At 34.6% G+C, this 24420-nt stretch overlaps 1 protein-coding gene across 4 annotated transcripts; it reads right to left on the minus strand.

The window, feature by feature from the left end:
• Positions 1–1268: 1268 nt before the first annotated feature.
• Positions 1269–12095, minus strand: LOC106072584 (corepressor interacting with RBPJ 1-like). 4 transcript variants are annotated; one of them, XM_056007498.1, is made up of 10 exons: positions 11919–12095; positions 10927–11021; positions 10004–10082; positions 9773–9837; positions 9311–9462; positions 9080–9183; positions 7426–7514; positions 5502–5605; positions 3226–3294; positions 1269–2177 (listed from the first exon to the last, which is right to left on the minus strand). In XM_056007498.1, the coding sequence occupies exons 1-10, from the start codon at positions 11988–11990 to the stop codon at positions 1408–1410; spliced, it is 1599 nt and encodes a 532-aa protein (XP_055863473.1). In that variant the 5' UTR covers positions 11991–12095; the 3' UTR covers positions 1269–1407. The 4 variants fall into 4 exon arrangements, with proteins under 4 accessions (XP_055863473.1, XP_055863464.1, XP_055863490.1 ...); XM_056007489.1 differs by having other exon boundaries at positions 1269–2180; positions 11919–12094; XM_056007515.1 differs by lacking the exon at positions 3226–3294.
• Between the last annotated feature and the right edge of the window lie 12325 nt (positions 12096–24420).

Genomic DNA, 24420 nt, shown 5'->3' on the forward strand with positions numbered 1-24420 from the left:
TTTATTTTTATCCTATGACCAATAGAAAATCAACCATATAGATGTAAAGTCTTATTTAAATACAAGTGACTATTGACACATTAATTCACAGTCATATAAAATGATTTATTTATGTTGTTGTTTTTTTTAGTTTTTTTAAGTTTCTAAAGAGATTTGCTGGTTATCTGAATATTTGAAGAACAGGGAAAATAAGAAAATAATGTTTTAAATCATCAAATATGTTAATTGATATTTATATGTCCATCATTCATCCATTATCTTGGCAAGAGTTTAGACCTCATGTGCAATTAGATAAGTAAAATAATCTATGATGTGTCTCTAATCAAGATAATACAGACATATTTAATAATTAAGAAACTTAAACAGCTTCCTAAGAATGTTGATATACAAACTATCTATGTGCTAAATATTAACTAGTGTGTGTCACATCTCAGATAATTTCAACAGCTAATAAGAATTTTCACTTTTTTTTTTTATGATTTTTTAATAGTTAAATACAATTAAAAAGTAGTTGTTCAAGACCCCCCCCCCCCCCCACCACCACCACCTTTTTATGCACTTTTGTTAAAATACTACCTACGTTTTTCTTATTCCTTTTTTTTTTAAACTCTTCAGCTTTATCATGTTGTTTTTTTTTTATTGCCCAATCCTGTTGCTATTTAGTTGCAAACTATCTACTTTTAAAAAAGAGGATGCAACTATTTAAAGACACAGATAAGGTTTAGGTGGAAGAAAGAATTGTAATCTAAAATATCCCCAAGTAAAACCAAAAAAAAAAAAAAAAAAACATAGTCTACACTCACACCTTCATAAGAGTAATGAGGAAAGTTCCCAAACTAAACTGCAGATAGCTATGTCATAATAGGAAGCACATAATTCTTCTGATTACATCCAAATAAGTCTTATGAAAAATGGCCAGCTCCTCTACCACCAAAGTGAAAGCCACCTTAACCTGTGATATCTCCAAAGTAGGACTCCACAGTCACATGAAAAAGTGTTGAAGATGAACCATAGTCATTCTACAACTGAAAGAGGCCAACTAAGTCATCAAATCACAAAGTTTACTAGTTTAAGTATTGATATTTTAAAATATCCAAAAGCTGTAAGTTCATATAAAATGCTCAAACAATTTTTGATGTGAAAAAAAAAAATTTCTTAAAAGAAAAAAAAAGTTATTGACAAGGAAAAACGAATGTAATGAGCTAATTAAAAAATCAAATCAGAACAGACTAAAAACAAAATGGAAACTAAAAAAACAACAAAAAAAAAACAGTATTTAAAATTTATTTCATTCAATACATTTATCAGTAAAAAAGAAATTATTTCAGATTTGAATCTTTCAATAACTCTTAAGACTTTCATTTAGGTGTTTCTATCTGTACATTTTGTTATTCAATACATTGAGCTTCATCGTTTACTTTTCTTTGATTTATATTTTTCTGTGCTGCGAGATCTGTTTCTTTGCCTGTCTTCAATGCTACGAGATCTACTTCTTCGTCTGTCTTCAATGCTAGGTGATCTCTTTCTTCGCCTATCTTCAGTGCTACGTGATCTGTTTCTTAATCGGTCTTCAATGCTAGGAGATCTGTTTCTTTGTCTGACTTCAGTGCTACTAGATCTATCTCTACGTCTGATTTGAGAGTCAGAGGATCTGTTTTTAAATATATCTACACTGTTATGTGATTTGAATGTTCTTTCATTGCTAGGGGCTCTGTTTCTATGTCTGACTTCTATGCTAGGGGCTCTGTTTCTTTGTCGCTCTTCTCTACTAGGGGATCTGATTCTGTGATTGTCTTCTATGCTACTTGATCTGTCTTTCTTCCTTGCATAGCAACCCTTTCCTCTGAAAGCCTCATCGCCAGGTGATTTTGTATCCTTTTGATCAAAGTCTCTCTTTCTGGCTTCAATATGCTTCTTTTTTCCCTCCCATAAATTATTAGCCCTGTTGTGTGATTTCTCTGTACTGGAGGACCTCTCTCTCCTGCTTCGATCTCTGACACCAGAGTTATGTTTCCTTTCATCTTCCTCAACCTTCAGCTCTTGTTTTTTACTGTTTGTTTGTCTGTCCTGCCCCATATAGTGTCTGCCTTTGTTATTCCCCCTTCCAGAGGTTGCTCTCTCATCATCCAATGAGCTTGATCTTCTTTGCCTTTTGAAATCATAAATTCCCTTGGAATCTGCTGAGAACAAAATAAAATTTTGATAATTAAAAAAAAAGTTTTGTAGGACAACAAATTGTTAAAAGAAAAAAAAAAGCAATCAAACAAAGAAACAAAAAGACACATACACAATCCATTGTAGCAATTTTAATGATAGAGCAAGAACTTTCTTCGACATTTACAGTTTTTTTTTTAACCTACAGAAAAACAATATGATTGAAACACTAACACTTTAACCACACAACAACTGCAGCTATAGATCTATGGAACTCATCTCAATCCTAAGTCTCTTGAAAAGCTAACAAAAATAAAAATCTATTGAAATGAATTCAGTTGTTTCGGTGATGAGTCTCTGCAGATTGAGTACAGTGAATCATCAGGAACTAGATCTAATGGACAACAGTTACACACTGTTAGCTCAAGGGATTTTGAAGACAAATAAAACTTACTGTCTGCATGCTATTCTATTTGTTTAGAAATCAGGAGACAGCATGTGAATGAATGCTATTTGGACCAGGACCCATTAGGATGACAATGAGATACTGGTCAAACAAAACACTATTTAGTCCAAGGTACAGACTAGACTGTGTGGCTAAAGTTGGTGAAGCTAATATTGAACAGGTATTTGTTTAGTAATGAGATCTAGGACAATCAATGGTAAGAGATGAAGGTTTCTCTTTAAAATTGTCTGGTTCTAGAATACAACAAACACTGATTTTATATATATATATATATATAAATATATATAATCTCTTATTATAAATTCTAGAGACAGCCATGATACTGTATCACAATATATAATATTTCAAATTATCATTTTTCTAAGTAATCAGCCTCTTTTCAAAAGATAAAAAAATCAAAAGAGTAAATTATTGTTAAATTTGTATTTCTTTAAAATTCAAATTTTATACAGGACATGGTGGCAGAGTGGGAAAAGTGCTTGATTTCCAAACTGAGAGATCTGAGTTTGAATCTCAGATTTTTAAGCCAACTATAATGAGTAACTGACATTATGAAAAAAGTATATTAATGGAACATTTCTTTAAAGTGTAAATAGTCTACTTACTTTCAGAATGAGAAGCAATGCTAGATTTTAAATGTTTCATTGATTTCATCTCTCTTTTTACTTCAGCTTCTGTTTGTATAAAGTAGACAGAAATGTTTTGATCAAATTTCATGGTCACATTTTAAGGTCATTATGGAATAAGGATTCTCAATCTCACTAAGTACACTGTGGTCAATCTCACTAAGTACACTCTGGTCAATCTCACTAAGTACATTGTGGTCAATCTCACTAAGTACACTCTGGTCAATCTCACTAAGTACACTCTGGTCAATCTCACTAAGTACACTCTGGTCAATCTCACTAAGTACACTCTGGTCAATCTCACTAAGTACACTCTGGTCAATCTCACTAAGTACACTCTGGTCAATCTCACTAAGTACACTCTGGGATACAAGAACAAAAATGGTTTAGAACAACTTCATCTAATTGCCCTCTCCAAAATCAGAAAAACAAAACCTATCCAAATTGAATAAGCACTAAATCTATATTAGAATGCAAGTGAAATAAATGGAAAGAACATCTTCCATATGTATATATTTATTTATTTATTGACATCTAACAACAGGTGTTCTAATTGCAAAAAAAAAAGTAGAAAAGTAAATATTGTATCTAAATGACTGAGGTAATTGCCCTTCAGCCTAGAAAAACAACAGAATATGGTTTGAACTAAATAAAAGTGATACATTATGTAAGTACAACTAATATTTCTTACTTTAAATAAAGTATTTAAAAGCTAAAAGAGTTTAGCACACACACAATCTAGATTCCCAGGAACTCAACATTGTATGAAAAGAAATTATCATTTTTGACATGAGCATTAAAATTGAAGATTTGAAGGAGAGGAAAAGACACTTTCAGAAAGACAAGGAAATCTCCCCAACCTCCCCACCCAAAACCACTTTCTTGCTGGCAACAGTGCAAGTGGAAGCAGGACATTTAGTTTTGAGATTTTGGAGATTTAAAGCTAAGATGTTAATGTATTCCTAATTTATTCCTAATGTATTTCACTTCTAATTGCCAAAAAATCCAACTATTGTGATGTCAGTATAGCAGGTACATGGTTTGACTAATACTGATTTTCAATTTATTTATGATCACCAAAAAAAAAAAAAAAGGGTGACATAGCTGGTTTTTGGTAAATTTTGGCAGTATGAGTTTTGTCAAAGTTGCATCCCTTGATGCTGGACCCTTACTGTAATTAGTGTCAAGCTCATCCTTATTCATAAAAGTGAAAAAGTAAAACAGATGGATGGCATCAGAGAGAGCTGACAACAAGAATACCAGTTACCATTACTTTTTTTTTTACAAAGCTTATATCAACTCACTCTGTCTATCTAGTAAAATAGGTTATTTCTCCCACATCCAATCTAGGATCAAGCTGAAATTTTGTACAATTATTTTGTTTACATGCCAACACAATACCCGGTAATCAATATAAAAAAAATTAACCAATTAGTTAATTAACTATTGGTAATTAATTATTTTGCTTGCTATCTTGAACAAGGGAAAGAAATTTTACTTGACTGATAAGGTGGTATAGGTTGACTTAGTGTCCTTTATTTTTTGTACAAAGAAAAATTTGTAAATAACTTATAAAACCTAATTTCATAAGCAGATCCCTGCACAGTGTTTACTGTATTGGTTTGATGAGGCTGAGGAGGTCTTAGCCCTCAAGTTCGAATTCAGGTCGCATACTTTTTAAAAAATGTTATACATACATTTAAAAAGCAATCACAGAGATACCCTGTTCTTTCTCCCCTATAACCCTTTTCAACTGGACCAGACAAGTGATAGGATCATAGTGTAGTGAGGAAGCTAAAAGCATGAAATTGTGCTAAACAAAAACAATTGGTTAAAATATTTCTAATCGCACAGATTTATTATTGTTAGTCTAGATCTATTACAAATTTAATTACATGGCTGATCCAAACTAATTGATACAATTCCACTTAACATGAGGTTTGTTTAAAAAAAAAATTTTTTTTGTATTAAACTTCTTTAAAACTTTGATTTCAATATTAATTTAGAACTACCTAGTGTTTTCATATAATTCCCTCTTTGCTGTCAATTGATTAATGTCAACAGTAACAACTAAACTAGTTAGTAATTATGTAGATGTTTAATACAAAAAATATTTAATTTTTAATTGGAAAACGTTGATAAAATACTTTATAAAAGTCTTAACTCAAACACAGATGATCTTTGTATTTTACTTTGACAAAAATGTTAGAAAAATGACAACACTTAATATCTACAGCCATGTTTCTCAAGTGTACCTGATGAATCACTTTCACTCTCTTGTCTTTGATGTTTTTTACTTTTCTTGTTTCTTTTTTTACTGCTTTCTCCTCCAGACTTGGCTTGTAATTTTGTCAGTTTCCTACAAGATATCAAAAGAAACTAATTTAAAACCAACTAAATGATTCCATGAAATAAAATAGGCTCTTTTAGACAAGATTATGCATGATTCAAACAGGATACCAGATTTACATAAGGCTTAAGTTTAAAAATTCTCAAAATATGTTTTGACATACACAAAAATTGAAAAGACTAGAGACATTTTTTAAGTGTTAAAAAATGATTTGAACATTAGAGGTATGTAAATAAAAAATAATTAAAAAGTCAATTTAAAAATTCACAAATTAGAATTCCACCTCAGAGAGAAACCAAGCAATGAAATGTCTGCAGTAAAACTGTCTAACTTAGGTTGGAAGTCCAAATGTAAACAAGTGAAAAACTTTTGTCACAAGTCAGTGTCATGACCTCTTACAGCAAGTTAACATCAATTGAAATCCACACTATAGTATTGGGGTAATCGGTAAATGTAGAAGGGGAACATAGTGGCTGAGTGGCAAAGCTCTTGGCCTAGGAACTGAGGGGTCTTAGGCTGGAATCTCAGTAAAGACTGATAGTTTGAACTTCTAGATTGTTAGGATGGCCCTGAGTCCATTCAACTCAGATGAGTGCCTGACCTTACTTGAGGAAAGTAAAGACAGTTGGTCATTATGTTGGCTGCATGGCACCCTCATTAACAGTTGGCCTTAGAAACAGATCCCCTTTACTTCCTCTGCCCTATATATTGCATGATCTGAAAAGGGTACCTAATTTTATTTTTTTTTGTTTTTACTAAACAAAGAGAGTTTTCATTTATATTTTTTTTTACATATATGTGTGTAATAAATATCAGCCAATATTGATTTAACAAAAATCAAAAGTCATTATAATAATATTTAGCCTTTAAAGTATTAGATTTTGAAATGACTTCCAATGAAAAGAAGCAATTCCTTTATTTAATTAACAATAGCCATTTCTTTCCTTAGTTTCTTACTTTTTTTTCATTTAGCTGAAGGCAGAAAATATTTGGCAAAATAAAAAGATTTCAAATGAAAAATTAAATGTTTGAATGAAATCATAAAATATTCTTTTATCTAGCTCTTAAACAAGTTGAGATTGTTACAATAATTTTTCTTGACTTCCTTATTGAAGGTAATTACGCATATCCAGGTGTTAATCTAGTCATGCATGACATATTAATTAAAGAGTTAAACTATGCTAATTAATTGGTTTTCTTGGCTACTTTAGGCAACACATTCCATGCTCTAATGCAGCGGTTCTCAACCTTTTAAGCCAGGCAACCCCTTTTTACAATCCCCCACTCTGCCGCAACCCCCTCCACACACACACATCCAGCAATAGAAGAATAGTCAAAAACAATCCATATTTTTGATGGTCTTAGGTGACCCCTGAAAAATCGTCATTCGACCCCCAAGGGGATCGCGACCCACAGGTTGAGAACCCCTGCTCTAATGGCATTAGGGAAGAAGTACTTGTACCAACTGATTTAAGAAATGTGCCTGATATTTGTGTCTTTCTGGGTATTTTATTCGTTTCTTTATGTAGTTATGGTTTAGTGTTTAATGTATTATCGCATCTTTACTTTTTAGTCTTCAGTATCTACTCTTGTGAGAAAAACAACTTTAGCAAGTGCTGGAAGTAAAGATATCTTACAATTTCTAAACCTGTGGTCCACATCCACCTTCAAAGTTTTATAAGAATTATTATGTTTTTTTATTATGTTTTTTTAAATAGAAGAGCTAGACGTAGGCTTCAATGGCTGACTCCAGGAATTTCAATTAACAGATGACCTTAAGATTATCTAAAAAATTAGTCTCTCCATGGATGAAAAAAAAATGTACTCACTTAAGCAATTTCTTTTTTTGTTTTGGAGTAAGAGTTTTCAAGAATTTGACTTCTGGATCATCTTCATCTTCTTGTGAAAGTATTTTGTGCTGTATAGAAAAGAATCAATAAGTTTATTGTTCCTGTTTTATCTTGTGTGATGCTTGTACAATTGGTAAATCATTCTATAACTATTGGATGAAAAGGAAGAAGGGGTAAGGGTGACATGACTGCTCACTGTTTCACAACCTCCAACTTCTCTCTCAAACAACTTTAAAGAGTAAATGTGTTTGAAAATCAAAACATGCTTGAGTTTTGGAAATACTTCATAAGTATGAGCTACACTTCTGTTTGTTTCACTGATTATTAAATTTTGTACAGGACAAACTGTTTATTAAACTTTGTACATGAAGTCCACCAAAAATTCTTTGAAAAGCTATTCAAAGAAAGCTGCTGAATCTCTGCTGAGTTCTTAAGCAAGGCCAGCAAGAACAACCAGATGAAGAGCAATGCTTAGAGGAAGAGAATGTTTAGTAATAAAACTGCATATTGAGGCTTCCTTATGTGACTTTTTTTCATGCAGATATAAGTTGTTTATAAGAAGTGGATCTCTACCACACTGGGCTTTTAAAGCATTAGTAATGATTAGTTATTAGTTAGATATAGAAAAAACTTTAATATATATTTCAACTATAGATCTAGATCTATTTAAATCTAATAACTTGGATCTACATCTCTAGTGACTCTAGATCTAATATATTATTATTAGATCTATATTCTATCAGACTTATTCTTAGTAACTCACTATAGTCATGTAAAGTAGGCCTACATCTATAAAATCTATATAGATGGCCGGTAGCTCTACTAGATCTAGATCTTATAATTCTTATAATAGATCTAGATGTCTAAATCTAATCCCATTTGAACTCATGGAAGTCAGCAGACAGGGTTCAATTTAGATAAAATCTAGGGGCCATTGTAACAACAGAGCAAAAATTAATAGCGGCCAGGCATCATGATACTCTGATACTTTTCTGCACTTTTCAAAAGCTGGCAAGCAGCCATTGAAATCTAGATGCTCTAGATCTAGATAATCGAGACCAAAAGTATTCAAATTATAGAAACTAGATAGCTTATTTAGAATATATCTATCTAGACTGATTCAAACCACTCTAGTCACTCTAGTCTAGACCGAGATCTAGACTTGTAAGACAATATGGTAACACAAGATTTTTAACAAAATAGAACTTTAACTGTGTGCGCATGTTCAAAACAAATCAAAAATCTTATTTCGCATTCTTCCAAAAATGAAAAAACAATTAAATCGGATTTTTTATTTAAATGTCTGGAAAATTTCAGATTTTTTTGCTAGAAAATCGGATCAGAAGAAATTTTCGGAATTCAGAAATGTTTTGGAAAATTCCCATCAGTGCATTTGTTTTTTGTTTTGCTATCTCTGTCTAATTAGAGCCTTTTTTTGGTCTAGTGATATGCAATCCAACTTGCAAAAGGCAATAAGATTTTATCACAGATCTTCTTTCTTCACAGAAATAATCATACTTTTAAAAGTATATTTTTCCAGAAGATAAAATCAAATCATATAGGGTTCAATAATTCTTTCCCACAATAGATGTGTCATTTTATTTGAATGCAAAAAAACAATATATATATATACCTGATCACTTGATTCTGATTCCATCATTCTGTTCAGCACGCTGTTCTTTAAAGTAAATCCATCTTCCCTAAGCCCATCTAATAAACTGAGACTGTTAGACTTAGCTGTGAAAATAATTATAAAAATGATTTTGTGAAAGGCCCATAAAAAAAAAAAAAAAAAAAAAAAAACTATAGAATAAAAGTGATATTTAATACTGTAGATCCCAATGAAGAAAGAAAAAGTATTTACGTAGTTCAGGCTCAGCAGTTAGATTTTGTCCATAAAGAGGACAAATTTTATCAGTGTTTACATGACCCCACTGGCGACACTTAATACAACGAACATTTCTAACTTCAATTCCAAAAGGCTGATCTCGAATGGTGTCATCATCTTTAGCATAACTAAAAAAAAACAATAGAGAAAAAAAAAGATAATTATAAATAATTATGATACAACTACTGTTGGTCAAAATATAACAAAAACAGTAATTAGCAATTACTCAAAATTCAAACTATTCTAACATATATAACTGCCTCCCCTTCAGCATAATAATAGCTAATATGTCCACTCATGTTCAAAATCTTGCTTCAACAAAAAAAAAAACAAAAAAAACACACACACATTCAAGCTCATACATATTCAACATATTTACATTCAAGCTCAGTATGTATGTATGAATGTATATATGTCCAACAGGACACTCAAACTTACGCTTCTCTGGGAGCATTATATTTTCTTTGCCATTCAAACTTGATTTCTTGTGTTCCTTCAGATTCCTGCAAAGAAAATAATTCACTCTTTGAATGGCAAAATATTTTGAAAATGAGTTTTAAAAACAAAGAAACAGGGATATAGTACTTATATAGTCAATCAAGAAATTTAAAAATGTATATGAAATTAAACATAGTCACATGAAATCTACAGAAATAAACAAAAAAATACCTCTTTCTTCTTAAGCCCTGGTGGAGCATCATACAGGAAACTCAATCCTAGTTTAGCCTTTTCATCACCTAGCAGTGCTCTATGAAAGTAATTTGAAAAATAAATTAATTAGTATTCTTTTTTAGTTAAGCAACAGAAACAGTGCTTTAAAATAAAAGACAATTAACAAAAAACTAAAACTAAATGATATGTATACTCCAAAGGAAAGTAATTCATTTATTAATTCACTTATTAGCTGTACATAAGAGTTTAAAGTAGCTACCACCAGGTATGTGTAAAGAGTGCAGTGAATTTCAATTAGTCTGGATTCTGCAACATTATCCATTTTTAATTCCCCCCCCCCCCCCCCCCGGACTAAAGACATAGATGTAAATTATCAAGTTTGTATTGCCTGTTAGCTGCTTTATGTTACAATACAGCATATATTACACCCATTATTACTCCTGCTATAACAGTAAAAAATATTGCAATTAACTTTTTTTTTGTTACTTTACTAAATTTACTGATCTATAAAACTGCTAATAAAAAAGTACTAGAGATTACATGAAGTGTGCTTATCAGTCAATTCTCAAGTTATTGAAAAACATTTTTTGTCATTAAATGCATTAAAATGTGATTATCAGAATGTTTCCTAAAACATAAAAATTAAATGCCTTAACAAGGAGGTATTTTTGATGATGAGCTTTTGAACACCTTGATTTTAATAGATATTATGTATATCACACTAAAAGATTCTTATGAAGTCTCTAGGCAAATTTTAAATATGATCATTGTATCCTCTCAGTATCATCTGTAAATCAAATGTAAAGAATATCTTTCTTTCTTTGGACTTAACAAATTTGATTTTAATGAATGTGTGTTGGCAGTCCCTAGACTTAATTAATTTTCATGTTTCTACTGTTTATAAATCTCTACACAGAAACCTGTTACTAAGGACCTCCTGCTCTTTTTGGTACTGGGCTAATAGCTCTTCTTGCTGTTTTTTTTCAAAAGCTGTTTTCTGTTCTGCCATCCATTTCTAAAAATAAACAAGAAAAACTTTTAAAATACTTTAAAAAAAAAAACAAAGCTTATATTAAGTTTAATTGTATCAATTACTTTGGATCAGTCATGTAATTATATGTACAATTAACATAGATATAATAAATCTGTGCAATTAGAGATATATTCACCAATAGTTTTTGTTTAGCTTAAGTTTTCTCAATGCGCTATGATCATATAACTTTTCTAGACCAGTTCCCTTGTTCAAGACTCCAAACAAATCAATTAATTACCAATAGTTAACTAACTAATTGGTTAATTTTTTATTTATTTTATTGATTCTTGTGTTGTCAGACAAAAGAAATAATTGTGCGAAATTTCAGCTTAATCTGAGATTGGGTGTGGATGAAATAATGTGTAAAACTTATACTTTTATAGTAATAGAGTATAGAGTCAGAGTCTAAACTCTAAATCTAGCCTAAGATAGATCTACATCTAGATTTGTTACTAGTATCTTAAGTGACTTAAGTCTAAGAGTCTAAATTAACTTAAGACTTAGAACTTAGAACTTTGACTTTAGATTTTAGATCTAGATTCTAGATAATGATATATAATATATTAATATATCTATCTAGATTATATGTATAGTATATCATTATCAGGTCACTTACTCAGTTACTGTTAGTAATACTACTCTAGTCATTACTACTAATTTTTTACACTACTATTACTATAGTGTCTATAGTCTATAGTTACAGTATTAGTATAACACTAATAAGTGACTAATAACAGTAGTATAAGTATAAGTATAACTAGTGTGACTCAGTAGACGACTTACTAATTAGTTATTAGTGACTTACTCAAGTCCAAGTTACTCAGCTTATACTTATATTTATATTATAAGTCCAGTGAAGTTACGGTACTCGGTACTTACCCTTTTTATATTATCTTTGCTGGCTGGATGGAAAAACTTCTTGGTCATGTAATTGTTGAATCCTTTACCCATGGTTAGAGCTTTAGTAGACTTTAAGTAAATAAAATTTTAATACAACAACAACAGATTCTAAGACTAATCGACCTACTTCCACTAGACTCTATAATTAGACTCTAGACCGGAAGTTTTGCAAGTGTTAGTAAATATTAACTAAATATATAGGTCTATATCTTTATTTAGTTTCGCATTTTTTACCAAAGTTATCTTATTTTCTGTTTGATCTACTTGTCATGTTTATTAGAATTGAGACTTCGTAATTTTTATCTAGACTCTATATTTTATCCATTTTCTTTAAAAAAAAATACTGATCTATTGAAATTGCGCTTTAAAAAATTATAAGAAATTAAACAAGATGTACATCTAGATAAGATGCACCCCTGTCTCACACCTGTCTCGATGCTGAAAAACTCGGTTGTTCCTTCTTCTGTTTTAATGCAGCAACTAGACTGACTGTATAGGTGTTGTAGGATCTGGACCAATTTTTCTGGGATGCCATATTCTCTAACTATTTTCCATACTGATTCTCGGTGGATACTATCACACTTTTCCTCCTAGCCATCGACTACATAATGAGGAGAGCGATGAACAAGACTGCCTTTGGTATTCCATGGCGTGAACAAAATCGAATGACGGACTTGGACTTTGCTGATGGCGTTGCACTACTCGGGGCTACAAATAAAGGCATACAAGAAATGGCGGAGAGCCTAGATAGAAAATCACCCAAAATTGGCCTCCGCATAAACTTAGATAAGATCAACATTTTGCGAGTTGGATATAAGGCAAAGGTTGTCCCCGTCAGACTTGGCGAGTCAAAGCTTAAAGAGTTGGACAAGTTCACTTACCTTGGCAGCATCATAACAAATGATGGGGAGGCCTACCATGATGTATTGTGCCGAATAGGAAAGGCAGGGAGCATTTTCCAAAGGCTGCAGCCTATTTGGACAAGCCAAGCCATTGGGCCCGAGACAAAAATACACCTTAACACAATCGTCATCCCAACAGCAACATATGCATATGAGACATGGAAGTCATCTGTCAAAATTGAGAAAAGGCTAAATATGGCTCAACAGAAATGGCTGAGATGGATTTTGGGAGTCAGTTACACAGATCGAGTCTCAAACAAGGCCGAACTGGAAGTCGAACACTTAGTGAGGTTCTACGACAAAATGAACTACGCATACCAAGAGTTTCGATGATATGGAGGCCAATACGAGGAAAGCGCAAACAGGAACGTCCTCGTATTACTTGGCGCCACACCTTCATGGAGGACCTCAGAACAGCGGACACCAGGTGGCAGAAGGCTTCAGACATTGCCAACGACAGATCTTTTTAGAGACAGCTTGCTGCCCAATGCGCCGAACGGCGCGGGAGGACCTAAGTCTAAGTAAGTAAGTACATCGAGATTATATTTATAGAATATAGATATATGCCCTAACTGCCTGCATGTAATTAAGTGCGCTTACACCTTACACTCAGGTACCCGTGAACCCTAATTCAAGAATAGCCTATGTGGTGCCCCCCCCCCCTTTTTTTTTCCATAAGACAAATTTAGTGTGTGACATAAAATATTGAGTAGCTTGTATGTATCGGTACATTTTCCAGGCCATAAAATCATAACCTTTGTCTCAGCTATAACTCGTAGAAATAAAAGTGTGATAAATTCAATGTTTCTATAATTTCTTTAACAACTAAAAGGTGTTTTTAATGAACAAACATGTTTTACTAGTTCTTGTTTTCCATTATACATTTTCATTCCGAAAACGATTCTATGTGTCAAACTATTAAACATTAATTAAAACTATAATCAAGTTCTATATAAATCAGTTAATTAACAGTAAAAATTAAGAGCTCACACTCATTTACTAAAATTTAATTTTCTGGCCTTCTGATTAGCAAAGTCCAAAATCAGTGCATCTATTTCTAAACTGTTAGCTGTTTCTCCCTCGATGGAAAAACATCAAGTGAAGCCAACTTTCTCTGTGTCATAGAACTTCTTCAATATTTTTTTGTATCCGTCGAAACTTGGAGAAGGACCGCTCTTCTGAACAAACTGTCACAGGCAAGCTGAAACAAAGTTTAGAAAACTTGATTTAAAATTTTGTTATCTATAATTTTTTAAAGCCAAATCTCGTAATGGAAACAGACTTAATGTCTTTTTGGTAGGCTTCTTTGAAGGATTTCATCTCTGAACAACTTTGGTAATATTATCTGGATAAGATGAGACTAGAAGTATCATTTTTTGTCGTTTGCACTTGAAACTGAGCATTGACGACTGAAAAATGCTGACAATTTTTATGCTCACAAATCTGTCATGTAATAAAGAATAAAGAAACAATGACATCGCTAGTTCGGTAACATTTTTAACTTCGAAAGACTCTGCATCTTCAATTATCTCTTCACTAAATTAGAGATAGGTTCATCAAATTCCAAGATCGAGCTACTTCAGAAGCCTCCTTTTCACACTCACAAACTTTTTATCAAATCACTTCATTTTAGATATTCTTTGGTTGACTGATTGGTATGGCACTGTTCATTCATATTAGAAGCACCATCACAGCTTTGGTCTTGCATTTTATTTAAAGAATATAGTGATTTGTAACAGAGGAAGTAACAAACGTCACCGCCAACGCATAGTGTGATTAGGGCTAGCCACAATTACAATAAACCTACAAAGTAGTTCCTTACATCAAAGCAGTCTAAGCCTCTGGTACAAAGTTCCTTACATCAAAGCAGTCTAAGCCTCTGGTACAAAGTTCCTTACATCAAAGCAGTCTAAGCCTCTGGTACAAAGTTCCTTACATCATGTTTGGGACAGGATGGACAATTTGGAGTCTCTGTCATATTCTGGCGTACTGCAAAATTTGGACAGAAGCAATTATTGACCCGGCAGGATGGACGTCATGGAAGATTTGATTTGGCGTTACAAATACGTTGGGACCTAGGTATAATCATACATAGTAATGGGTATTAAGCTAGACAGCTTAAGTATACCAATTTTATATTAGGCTCTGTGTTTATTATTTTTTATTAAATTAACCCTACTATCTGCTAAAATTTAAAAAAAATATATATCTTTATCATTAAACTTAAACATGTTGGGACTGAGGAGAAATTGTATAGCTAAGTATATTGTAATATATTGTTTGACTTGTTCCACATATAAAGTTTAAACTTAATGGACAATAACATTTTCAAACTACAATTTCACCTTTCCTTAAACAATAAAAGGAAATTGGAGCAAGGGGAATACATGATTCGGGATCAAAGATGTATTATTTGTAATGATAACTTCCCTTGCATGTAGTCGCACCTTTGAGGGAAAAATGTCGTTTTCAGAGGGATCGTGACAACAGTTTCAACGATTCGTTCCCGTTTCTAGGACATTTGTTGTATCGGACAATTGTTTAACAATACAAATGACCAGTAAAACGGTTTAATGAGGTTGACAACCACGTGGTTCGCTGACAACTGGTTGACAACCACGTGGTTCACTGACAACAGCTTGACAAACACGTGAAGACGTGTTTCACTGACAACAGCTTGACAAACACGTGAAGACGTGTTTCACTGACAAATGGTTGACAAAAATGCAAATCACAGATCACTGATTGACAAACATGTGGTTCGCCGACAACTTTTCTGTGAAAACGTTTTTCACAGAAAACTAGTTGACATACAACTGGTTGACAGACACGTGATTCAAGATCTAGAACTAGGTCGAGATCTAGTTTGTATGACGAATGGCAAACGAGATATTAATTTATATTTTGCGAGGGGAATGTCTGGTCCAAGAACTCCAAGTCTTTCAACTCATTTCTAACTAGCTCACTACCTAACTAAAATAGGTCAAGAATTTTTTTTTTTCGTGTTGCCAATTTATCTAATTTTGTAAGAAGAAAAAAACTTTTGTAGTTTCTCTATATTACATGTAAAATGTTTGTTTTGTTTGTAAAATGTTTTACTTATTTCGGATGTTCCTTCAGAGTTGAAGATAATTACTTCCTAGTCCAAACCTCCCGCAGGACGACGGGGGATGGGAGCGGGCAGGGTTTGAACCCGGGACCATCGATAAGTCCGAACGACAGTCCAGCGTGCAAACCGCACGACCAGGCAGCCATCCATGTAACATGTTATTAATTTTGAATGTATGGATAAGGTTAATAATTATTATTTTAAAAAAAATATAAGTGTACGCTAATGAATATATGGAGATGCTGTGGCTGAGGGGTTAAGTACTTGGAACCGGAAGTCCCGTGTTCGAATCCTCGTGAAGACTCTAGGTGGACAACTTCGGAGGTCGATTTTGAGTTAGTGTTTCCACACAAACTGTCTTTGTAACCTTGTTTTTTGTTCTTCAAATAGCGTTCTGCGTTTCATTGTAAGAAGTCAAATAAGTCAATCTAGGACAATGTCAACAATTTGTTTAACAGGAACTGTTATCCGTCGGGTGTAGAACTACGAATCACTGATTATGGAGAATTTTGGATAAAAGAAAATGAATTGGGTAGATAGTCATTCTTTGGAGAGTAATCTACACTGATTTGTTTATTTGTATAATAAGCGCTATATAATAATAATCATGGGCGTAGTCGGGGGGGGGGGTTGAAATGAGACGGGCTTTAGTAACTAATTTTTTGCTTTGATTTTGTTTATTTTAGGTGAGATTTTAATACTAAACCATCACTTGCCCCAGCGCAGTCAAGAGGGTTTTGAGTTTAAAAACCCCTACCAGGGGGTTTTGAGTTTAAAAACGCCTACCGGGGGGGGGGGTTGAGTTTAAAACCCCCTACCAGGGTTAGATTTTTGTGGAAGCAGCTTAACGGCAAATGCGCCGAACGATGCTGGAGGGTCTAAGTCAGTAAGAATATCACATTAGGTTTTCGAAATCAGACTTTTTAATAGCAGGAAAATGCACTGTAGATAATTTAGAATATGCATTTTGTTGGCTTTCAATACTAGAAATAGTGCATGGCGGCGGGGCTTAAAATGAAAAACTCAGCAAGCAATTTATAAAGACACATTACGAAAGAAAAGAACAAAGCATATCTAGGAGGAAGGATTCTACATTTACAATGATATCAGTTAAATAATCTATTCTACAGTCATATCAAGATTCAGCTTGCACAATATCTATAGCTTCTAGTCTTTCCTTATTTTGCTCCCCCCACCATTTTCCCCTCTTTAACTAATTTTCTTTCTCACCAGCTTAACTAAACTTACTTCTTCAACTGTGCAGTCCAATAACTGACCTAGGCCCAGTGGCGTATGATTGGGGGGGGGGGGGGGGAGGGAGAATTTGAAAATGAGTTCGAATTTTTTTTTTTTTACATTAAATATTAAGCCATTATCTTATGTCATGATGTCGAATGTCAAAATGCAGGGGCCCCCAAATAGTTCAATCTCCACTGCCTAGGCCATAAGGTCATTCTCTTGTTCAAAGACTCGTGTGCCGTGGCTGACCACACCACCTGTCATCGCAGTCCTAGTGTGGAATGTGGCGTATCCTGATGTCTCCGAACTTTTGCATGCATCAACGTCCTTTCTTGCCCGGCGCCCCATCTCACGTGGAATGTTCATTGTATAGAATCTGGGGGAAGGGGGGTCAGGAAGTGGGTGTGATCGCCCTGGAACAACAGCCGTTAGATTGTTTGTGAGACGTGCTGAAGTGGAGACTTTAAAGAACTGCAACTTTGTAATGTATGGTGGCCAGCTTGAACAAAACATTTCGTAAACATTAAGATCTAAAATAAGTGTATCTTTAAAGACCCATTCAAACATAAAAAGATAAGATAATTTTATTGGTCCAAACTATTATAAGCATCATGGGCGTAACCAGGGGGTTCCTTAGGGTTCAAACCCCACTCCCTCGAAATGAAATATAACCTCTCTTGGGTTATTCAGAGAAAATTATCGATCTAGAAGTTGTATAAAGGAGTTATTATCTTTTTGTAGAAAGTATATTTTGAATATTTTTCTTGTTGACTAGGGAAGCTTCTAACAAATCACTCTGTAGTACTCTGTAGTACTCTGTAGTACTGTGTAGTACTCTGTAGTACTGTGTAGTACTGTGTAGTACTGTGTAGTACTCTTTAGTACTCTGTAGTACTCTGTAGTACTCTGTAGTACTCTGTAGCCTACTTACAAGTGAGCTGTTTTCGACTTAGTTCAAACTCAGCAATTTGATCATACTAGGTGTGTGTGTGTGTTTGATCATACTAGGTGTGTGTGTGTGTTTGATCATACTAGGTGTGTGTGTGTGTTTGATCATACTAGGTGTGTGTGTGTGTTTGATCATACTAGGTGTGTGTGTGTGTGTTTGATCATACTAGGTGTGTGTGTGTGTTTGATCATACTAGGTGTGTGTGTGTGTTTGATCATACTAGGTGTGTGTGTGTGTGTTTGATCATACTAGGTGTGTGTGTGTGTTTGATCATACTAGGTGTGTGTGTGTGTTTGATCATACTAGGTGTGTGTGTGTGTGTGTGTGTGTTTGATCATACTAGGTGTGTGTGTGTGTGTGTGTGTGTTTGATCATACTAGGTGTGTGTGTGTGTGTTTGATCATACTAGGTGTGTGTGTGTGTGTTTGATCATACTAGGTGTGTGTGTGTGTGTGTTTGATCATACTAGGTGTGTGTGTGTGTTTGATCATACTAGGTGTGTGTGTGTTTGATCATACTAGGTGTGTGTGTGTGTGTGTGTGTGTGTGTTTGATCATACTAGGTGTGTGTGTGTGTTTGATCATACTAGGTGTGTGTGTGTGTTTGATCATACTAGGTGTGTGTGTGTGTGTTTGATCATACTAGGTGTGTGTGTGTGTTTGATCATACTAGGTGTGTGTGTGTGTGTTTGATCATACTAGGTGTGTGTGTGTGTGTTTGATCATACTAGGTGTGTGTGTGTGTGTTTGATCATACTAGGTGTGTGTGTGTGTTTGATCATACTAGGTGTGTGTGTGTGTTTGATCATACTAGGTGTGTGTGTGTGTGTTTGATCATACTAGGTGTGTGTGTGTGTTTGATCATACTAGGTGTGTGTGTGTGTTTGATCATACTAGGTGTGTGTGTGTGTGTGTTTGATCATACTAGGTGTGTGTGTGTGTTTGATCATACTAGGTGTGTGTGTGTTTGATCATAGTAGGTGTGTGTGTGTGTGTTTGATCATACTAGGTGTGTGTTTGATCATACTAGGTGTGTGTGTGTGTGTGTTTGATCATACTAGGTGTGTGTGTGTGTTTGATCATACTAGGTGTGTGTGTGTTTGATCATACTAGGTGTGTGTGTGTGTGTGTTTGATCATACTAGGTGTGTGTGTGTGTTTGATCATACTAGGTGTGTGTGTGTGTGTGTGTGTGTGTTTGATCATACTAGGTGTGTGTGTGTGTTTGATCATACTAGGTGTGTGTGTGTGTGTGTGTGTTTGATCATACTAGGTGTGTGTGTGTGTTTAATCATACTAGGTGTGTGTGTGTGTTTGATCATACTAGGTGTGTGTGTGTGTTTGATCATACTAGGTGTGTGTGTGTGTGTGTTTGATCATACTAGGTGTGTGTGTGTGTTTGATCATACTAGGTGTGTGTGTGTGTTTGATCATACTAGGTGTGTGTGTGTGTTTGATCATACTAGGTGTGTGTGTGTGTTTGATCATACTAGGTGTGTGTGTGTGTTTGATCATACTAGGTGTGTGTGTGTGTTTGATCATACTAGGTGTGTGTGTGTGTGTGTTTGATCATACTAGGTGTGTGTGTGTGTTTGATCATACTAGGTGTGTGTGTGTTTGATCATACTGGGTGTGTGTGTGTGTGTTTGATCATACTAGGTGTGTGTGTGTGTGTTGATCATACTAGGTGTGTGTGTGTGTGTGTGTTTGATCATACTAGGTGTGTGTGTGTGTTTGATCATACTAGGTGTGTATGTGTGTTTGATCATACTAGGTGTGTGTGTGTGTGTTTGATCATACTAGGTGTGTGTGTGTGTGTTTGATCATACTAGGTGTGTGTGTGTGTGTGTTTGATCATACTAGGTGTGTGTGTGTGTGTTTGATCATACTAGGTGTGTGTGTGTGTGTTTGATCATACTAGGTGTGTGTGTGTGTTTGATCATACTAGGTGTGTGTGTGTGTGTTTGATCATACTAGGTGTGTGTGTGTGTGTGTGTTTGATCATACTAGGTGTGTGTGTGTTTGATCATACTAGGTTGTGTGTGTGTGTGTGTTTGATCATACTAGGTGTGTGTGTCTGTGTGTTTGATCATACTAGGTGTGTGTGTGTGTGTTTGATCATACTAGGTGTGTGTGTGTTTGATCATACTAGGTGTGTGTGTGTGTGTTTGATCATACTAGGTGTTTGTGTGTGTGTGTTTGATCATACTAGGTGTGTGTGTGTGTGTTTGATCATACTAGGTGTGTGTGTGTGTTTGATCATACTAGGTGTGTGTGTGTGTGTTTGATCATACTAGGTGTGTGTGTGTGTGTTTGATCATACTAGGTGTGTGTGTGTGTGTTTGATCATACTAGGTGTGTGTGTGTGTGTTTGATCATACTAGGTGTGTGTGTGTGTTTGATCATACTAGGTGTGTGTGTGTGTGTGTGTTTGATCATACTAGGTGTGTGTGTGTGTGTGTTTGATCATACTAGGTGTGTGTGTGTATGTGTTTGATCATACTAGGTGTGTGTGTGTGTTTGATCATACTAGGTGTTTGTGTGTGTGTGTTTGATCATACTAGGTGTGTGTGTGTGTTTGATCATACTAGGTGTGTGTGTGTGTGTTTGATCATACTAGGTGTGTGTGTGTGTGTTTGATCATACTAGGTGTGTGTGTGTGTGTTTGATCATACTAGGTGTGTGTGTGTGTGTTTGATCATACTAGGTGTGTGTGTGTGTTTGATCATACTAGGTGTGTGTGTGTGTGTGTGTTTGATCATACTAGGTGTGTGTGTGTGTGTGTTTGATCATACTAGGTGTGTGTGTGTATGTGTTTGATCATACTAGGTGTGTGTGTGTGTTTGATCATACTAGGTGTTTGTGTCTGTGTGTTTGATCATACTAGGTGTGTGTGTGTGTGTTTGATCATACTAGGTGTGTGTGTGTTTGATCATACTAGGTGTGTGTGTGTGTGTTTGATCATACTAGGTGTGTGTGTGTGTGTGTGTTTGATCATACTAGGTGTGTGTGTGTGTTTTTGATCATACTAGGTGTGTGTGTGTGTGTTTGATCATACTAGGTGTGTGTGTGTGTTTGATCATACTAGGTGTGTGTGTGTGTGTGTTTGATCATACTAGGTGTGTGTGTGTTTGATCATACTAGGTGTATGTGTGTGTGTGTTTGATCATACTAGGTGTGTGTGTGTGTTTGATCATACTAGGTGTGTGTGTGTGTGTGTGTTTGATCATACTAGGTGTGTGTGTATGTGTGTGTGTTTGATCATACTAGGTGTGTGTGTGTGTGTGTTTGATCATACTAGGTGTGTGTGCGTGTGTGTTTGATCATACTAGATGTGTGTGTGTGTGTTTGATCATACTAGGTGTGTGTGTGTGTGTGTGTTTGATCATACTAGGTGTGTGTGTGTGTGTTTGATCATACTAGGTGTGTGTGCGTGTGTGTTTGATCATACTAGATGTGTGTGTGTGTGTGTTTGATCATACTAGGTGTGTGTGTGTGTGTGTTTGATCATACTAGGTGTGTGTGTGTTTGATCATACTAGGTGTGTGTGTGTGTGTGTTTGAATGTAAATAAGTAGGTGTGAGTGTGTTTAGGAGAACACATGTCAGGCAATTTGCTCACGTCTTGAATGACTATGACATAACCGGCAGACGACCGCTGCACGTGCCTGAGGATGTTACGTTTGCTCCAAGTCTGTTTCCTTTCCCACGATGAGAGACAACCTGTGCCTGTGTGAGTGCGTATATGTGTGTGTGTTGGCTTACTTGTAAAAGAAAGATTATGAAATAGTGTGTCTTCGTATTTTTATGCAAGTGTGTTTAAGTGAAAAGTTGAAACAGCAGGGCGTCGTGCGAATATAAATGCTAAGAAATAGCTGGATGAAAATGTCAGTGTTGAGGTTAAACGCGTCTATATTATCATCATTATTGTTCTTTCCATCGACTTCACTTGGTGCTTGCCCGATATAAATACAATAACAACAAACAAAGGGTCTAAATAAATATCAATAATATCTTAGATTTTTTTTCATTAGCTTTTTAGTACATTCTTTTTACGATAGTCGAAGTGAGTCAAAGGTATGTCATCATCGTGATTGCTCTTTAAATAGAAATTCTATAGAATATTTTTTTTTGTCTTCCTGTTTTAAACCTTCCCCCAACCCTTTTTATTTCTATTGAAGAACATCAGCATAACTTATTCGTCTTTTTATTATCGCCAATAACAATAACAATAATAATAATATACATGTCCTAAATATAACAAAGATTGGTTGATAATTATATCTTTCCCATTATTTTCTTTTTCCAATTATTTTGCTATTTAAATCTAAACTAGATAACTATTGCATAGATTGACGCAACAATAACGTTACAGTTAATTTAGAGGTATGCTGTTAATTCGACCTTGTTAGCCCCCCTCCCTTATTTTCCCTTTTTCAAATATTAAAAATGAAATTAAACTTGCAAGGTACTTGACATCAAATCACTTTGCACACCACGTGGCCGAAGATCGTGTCTCGGTCATCTCAACGACATCTGCACGAGATTAACTTCTGTGTTTATTATTCCCGCCTTTTGTTTCTTGAGACATTCAATGGCTAGCGCGTGGGTTATCTCTGACCTGTAACCAGAGCATTCCCTATCATTTGCCTGTTTGGATCAGTAATAGTAATCTCTAGACAGGGGGGGGGGGAGGGGTGATATAGTCTGACCCCAATTTCAGTTCAAGACCTCAATATGAAATGTGAGCTTAACATGGACAAAGAAAACGTCTGTAGATCATCTCAGTGTAGATGTATGCCGGGATGGAACAGATGGGCGTGGCAGAATGTAGTTAACTAGGGTTGGTGGGGGAGGACTTGTGCTAATGCAACAATTTCTCGGTTCCACCATCTTCCAAATGCATATCCCATCATGACATACACTGAGCACTATGTTATTGCATACACAACTTGTGATGGCGGCTTGTCATCGCCATAATTGGAGTCTACTAACGTATAATCTGGAGGTCTTCCTGTTGTTTAATTGTTCATTCAGAGGTCGAGAAGAATTAAGAATGTCAAAACAAAAAAAAACAAAAAAAGCAGAGAATTGAATGGCGCCAATGACGGAGTTAGGCTACTGATATTTGAACTACCTGCATACCAGACAATGACAAACGAACATATCTCCCGCTATCTCACTTTGTAAAATAAACATAAATTAGAGTTGAAAAAAAAACACGAAAAAACTCAGCACCTATAAATCATGGAAGTAGCGGTGCTAGCTCTATCATAGTCTTAAAAGACTTAAAGACCAACTGAAGAGGTTTTTTTCGAAATTGAGATAGCGATTGATTCAGACAGTAGATAGCATCAAAGTTAGTTCCTAAAATTTTTGAGATTTTAGAAAAGCGTATTTATATTCAGGGTTAGTAGCACTTTTCCATGACAAAATTTTTGGAGATTTTAGAAGGTTTTTTAAGGATGAAATGTATGATGTGTGTGTGTGTTTCCTATCCGTTTGTGTGATACATAGTAAAACATATACAAAACTAAGCATTTATCAAATCAATTATTGTTATTTGTTTTTTAAAATAATAAATATCTTGCCAATATGCCACAGAAACAATGTTATCAGCTGTGGTATGTCCACAGAAAATGTAATGAAAGTTATCTTTTAATCTAGTAACAACTTGACTGTCATCCCAAAACCTCAAACAACCATTTTTTTTTCAAAGATTTATTTAAAAACATTACAAATGGTTACTTTTCCATTTTTTTTAAAATAAGAAACATTCTTAGAGATGCCTTATTCATGATGTATATTCTCTGTGATGGAAATGTACATTTTTAGTTCCTATGTGTATCTTATAGATACTAGAGTCATGGTGTGCATTTGAGGTAATGTTTTATTCTTCTATTAGTTAACTTAAATCCTTTTCATAAACAGAGCCAGTAATATATAGGGCAATATTGGCCTATTTGAATGTTTAGTTGACATTTGCTTACTAAAAAATGGCTTTTGGATTGGGGGGGGGGGGGGGGTTAGACCTATTCGCGTTTTTTTCCCTAGCAGAATCATTTTCAACCATATAGTTTCCCTGGCTTTTTACGAGTGAAATAATTTTTACAGACTTTTCACAGCTGTATGAGAAATATTTTCGTTAAATCTACAGTAGATCTAGACTCTTGATGTAAGTCACTAAAATTCGCGGACTTTTCAGGGATGTGAGAAATATCTTCACTATATATATTCTAGTGATTTAGCGTAAATCTAGAGTCTAGATCAAAGTCACGAAAATTC

This window comes from Biomphalaria glabrata, chromosome 1 (genome assembly GCF_947242115.1).
Source record: "Biomphalaria glabrata chromosome 1, xgBioGlab47.1, whole genome shotgun sequence".
NCBI classification, from domain to species: domain Eukaryota; kingdom Metazoa; phylum Mollusca; class Gastropoda; family Planorbidae; genus Biomphalaria; species Biomphalaria glabrata.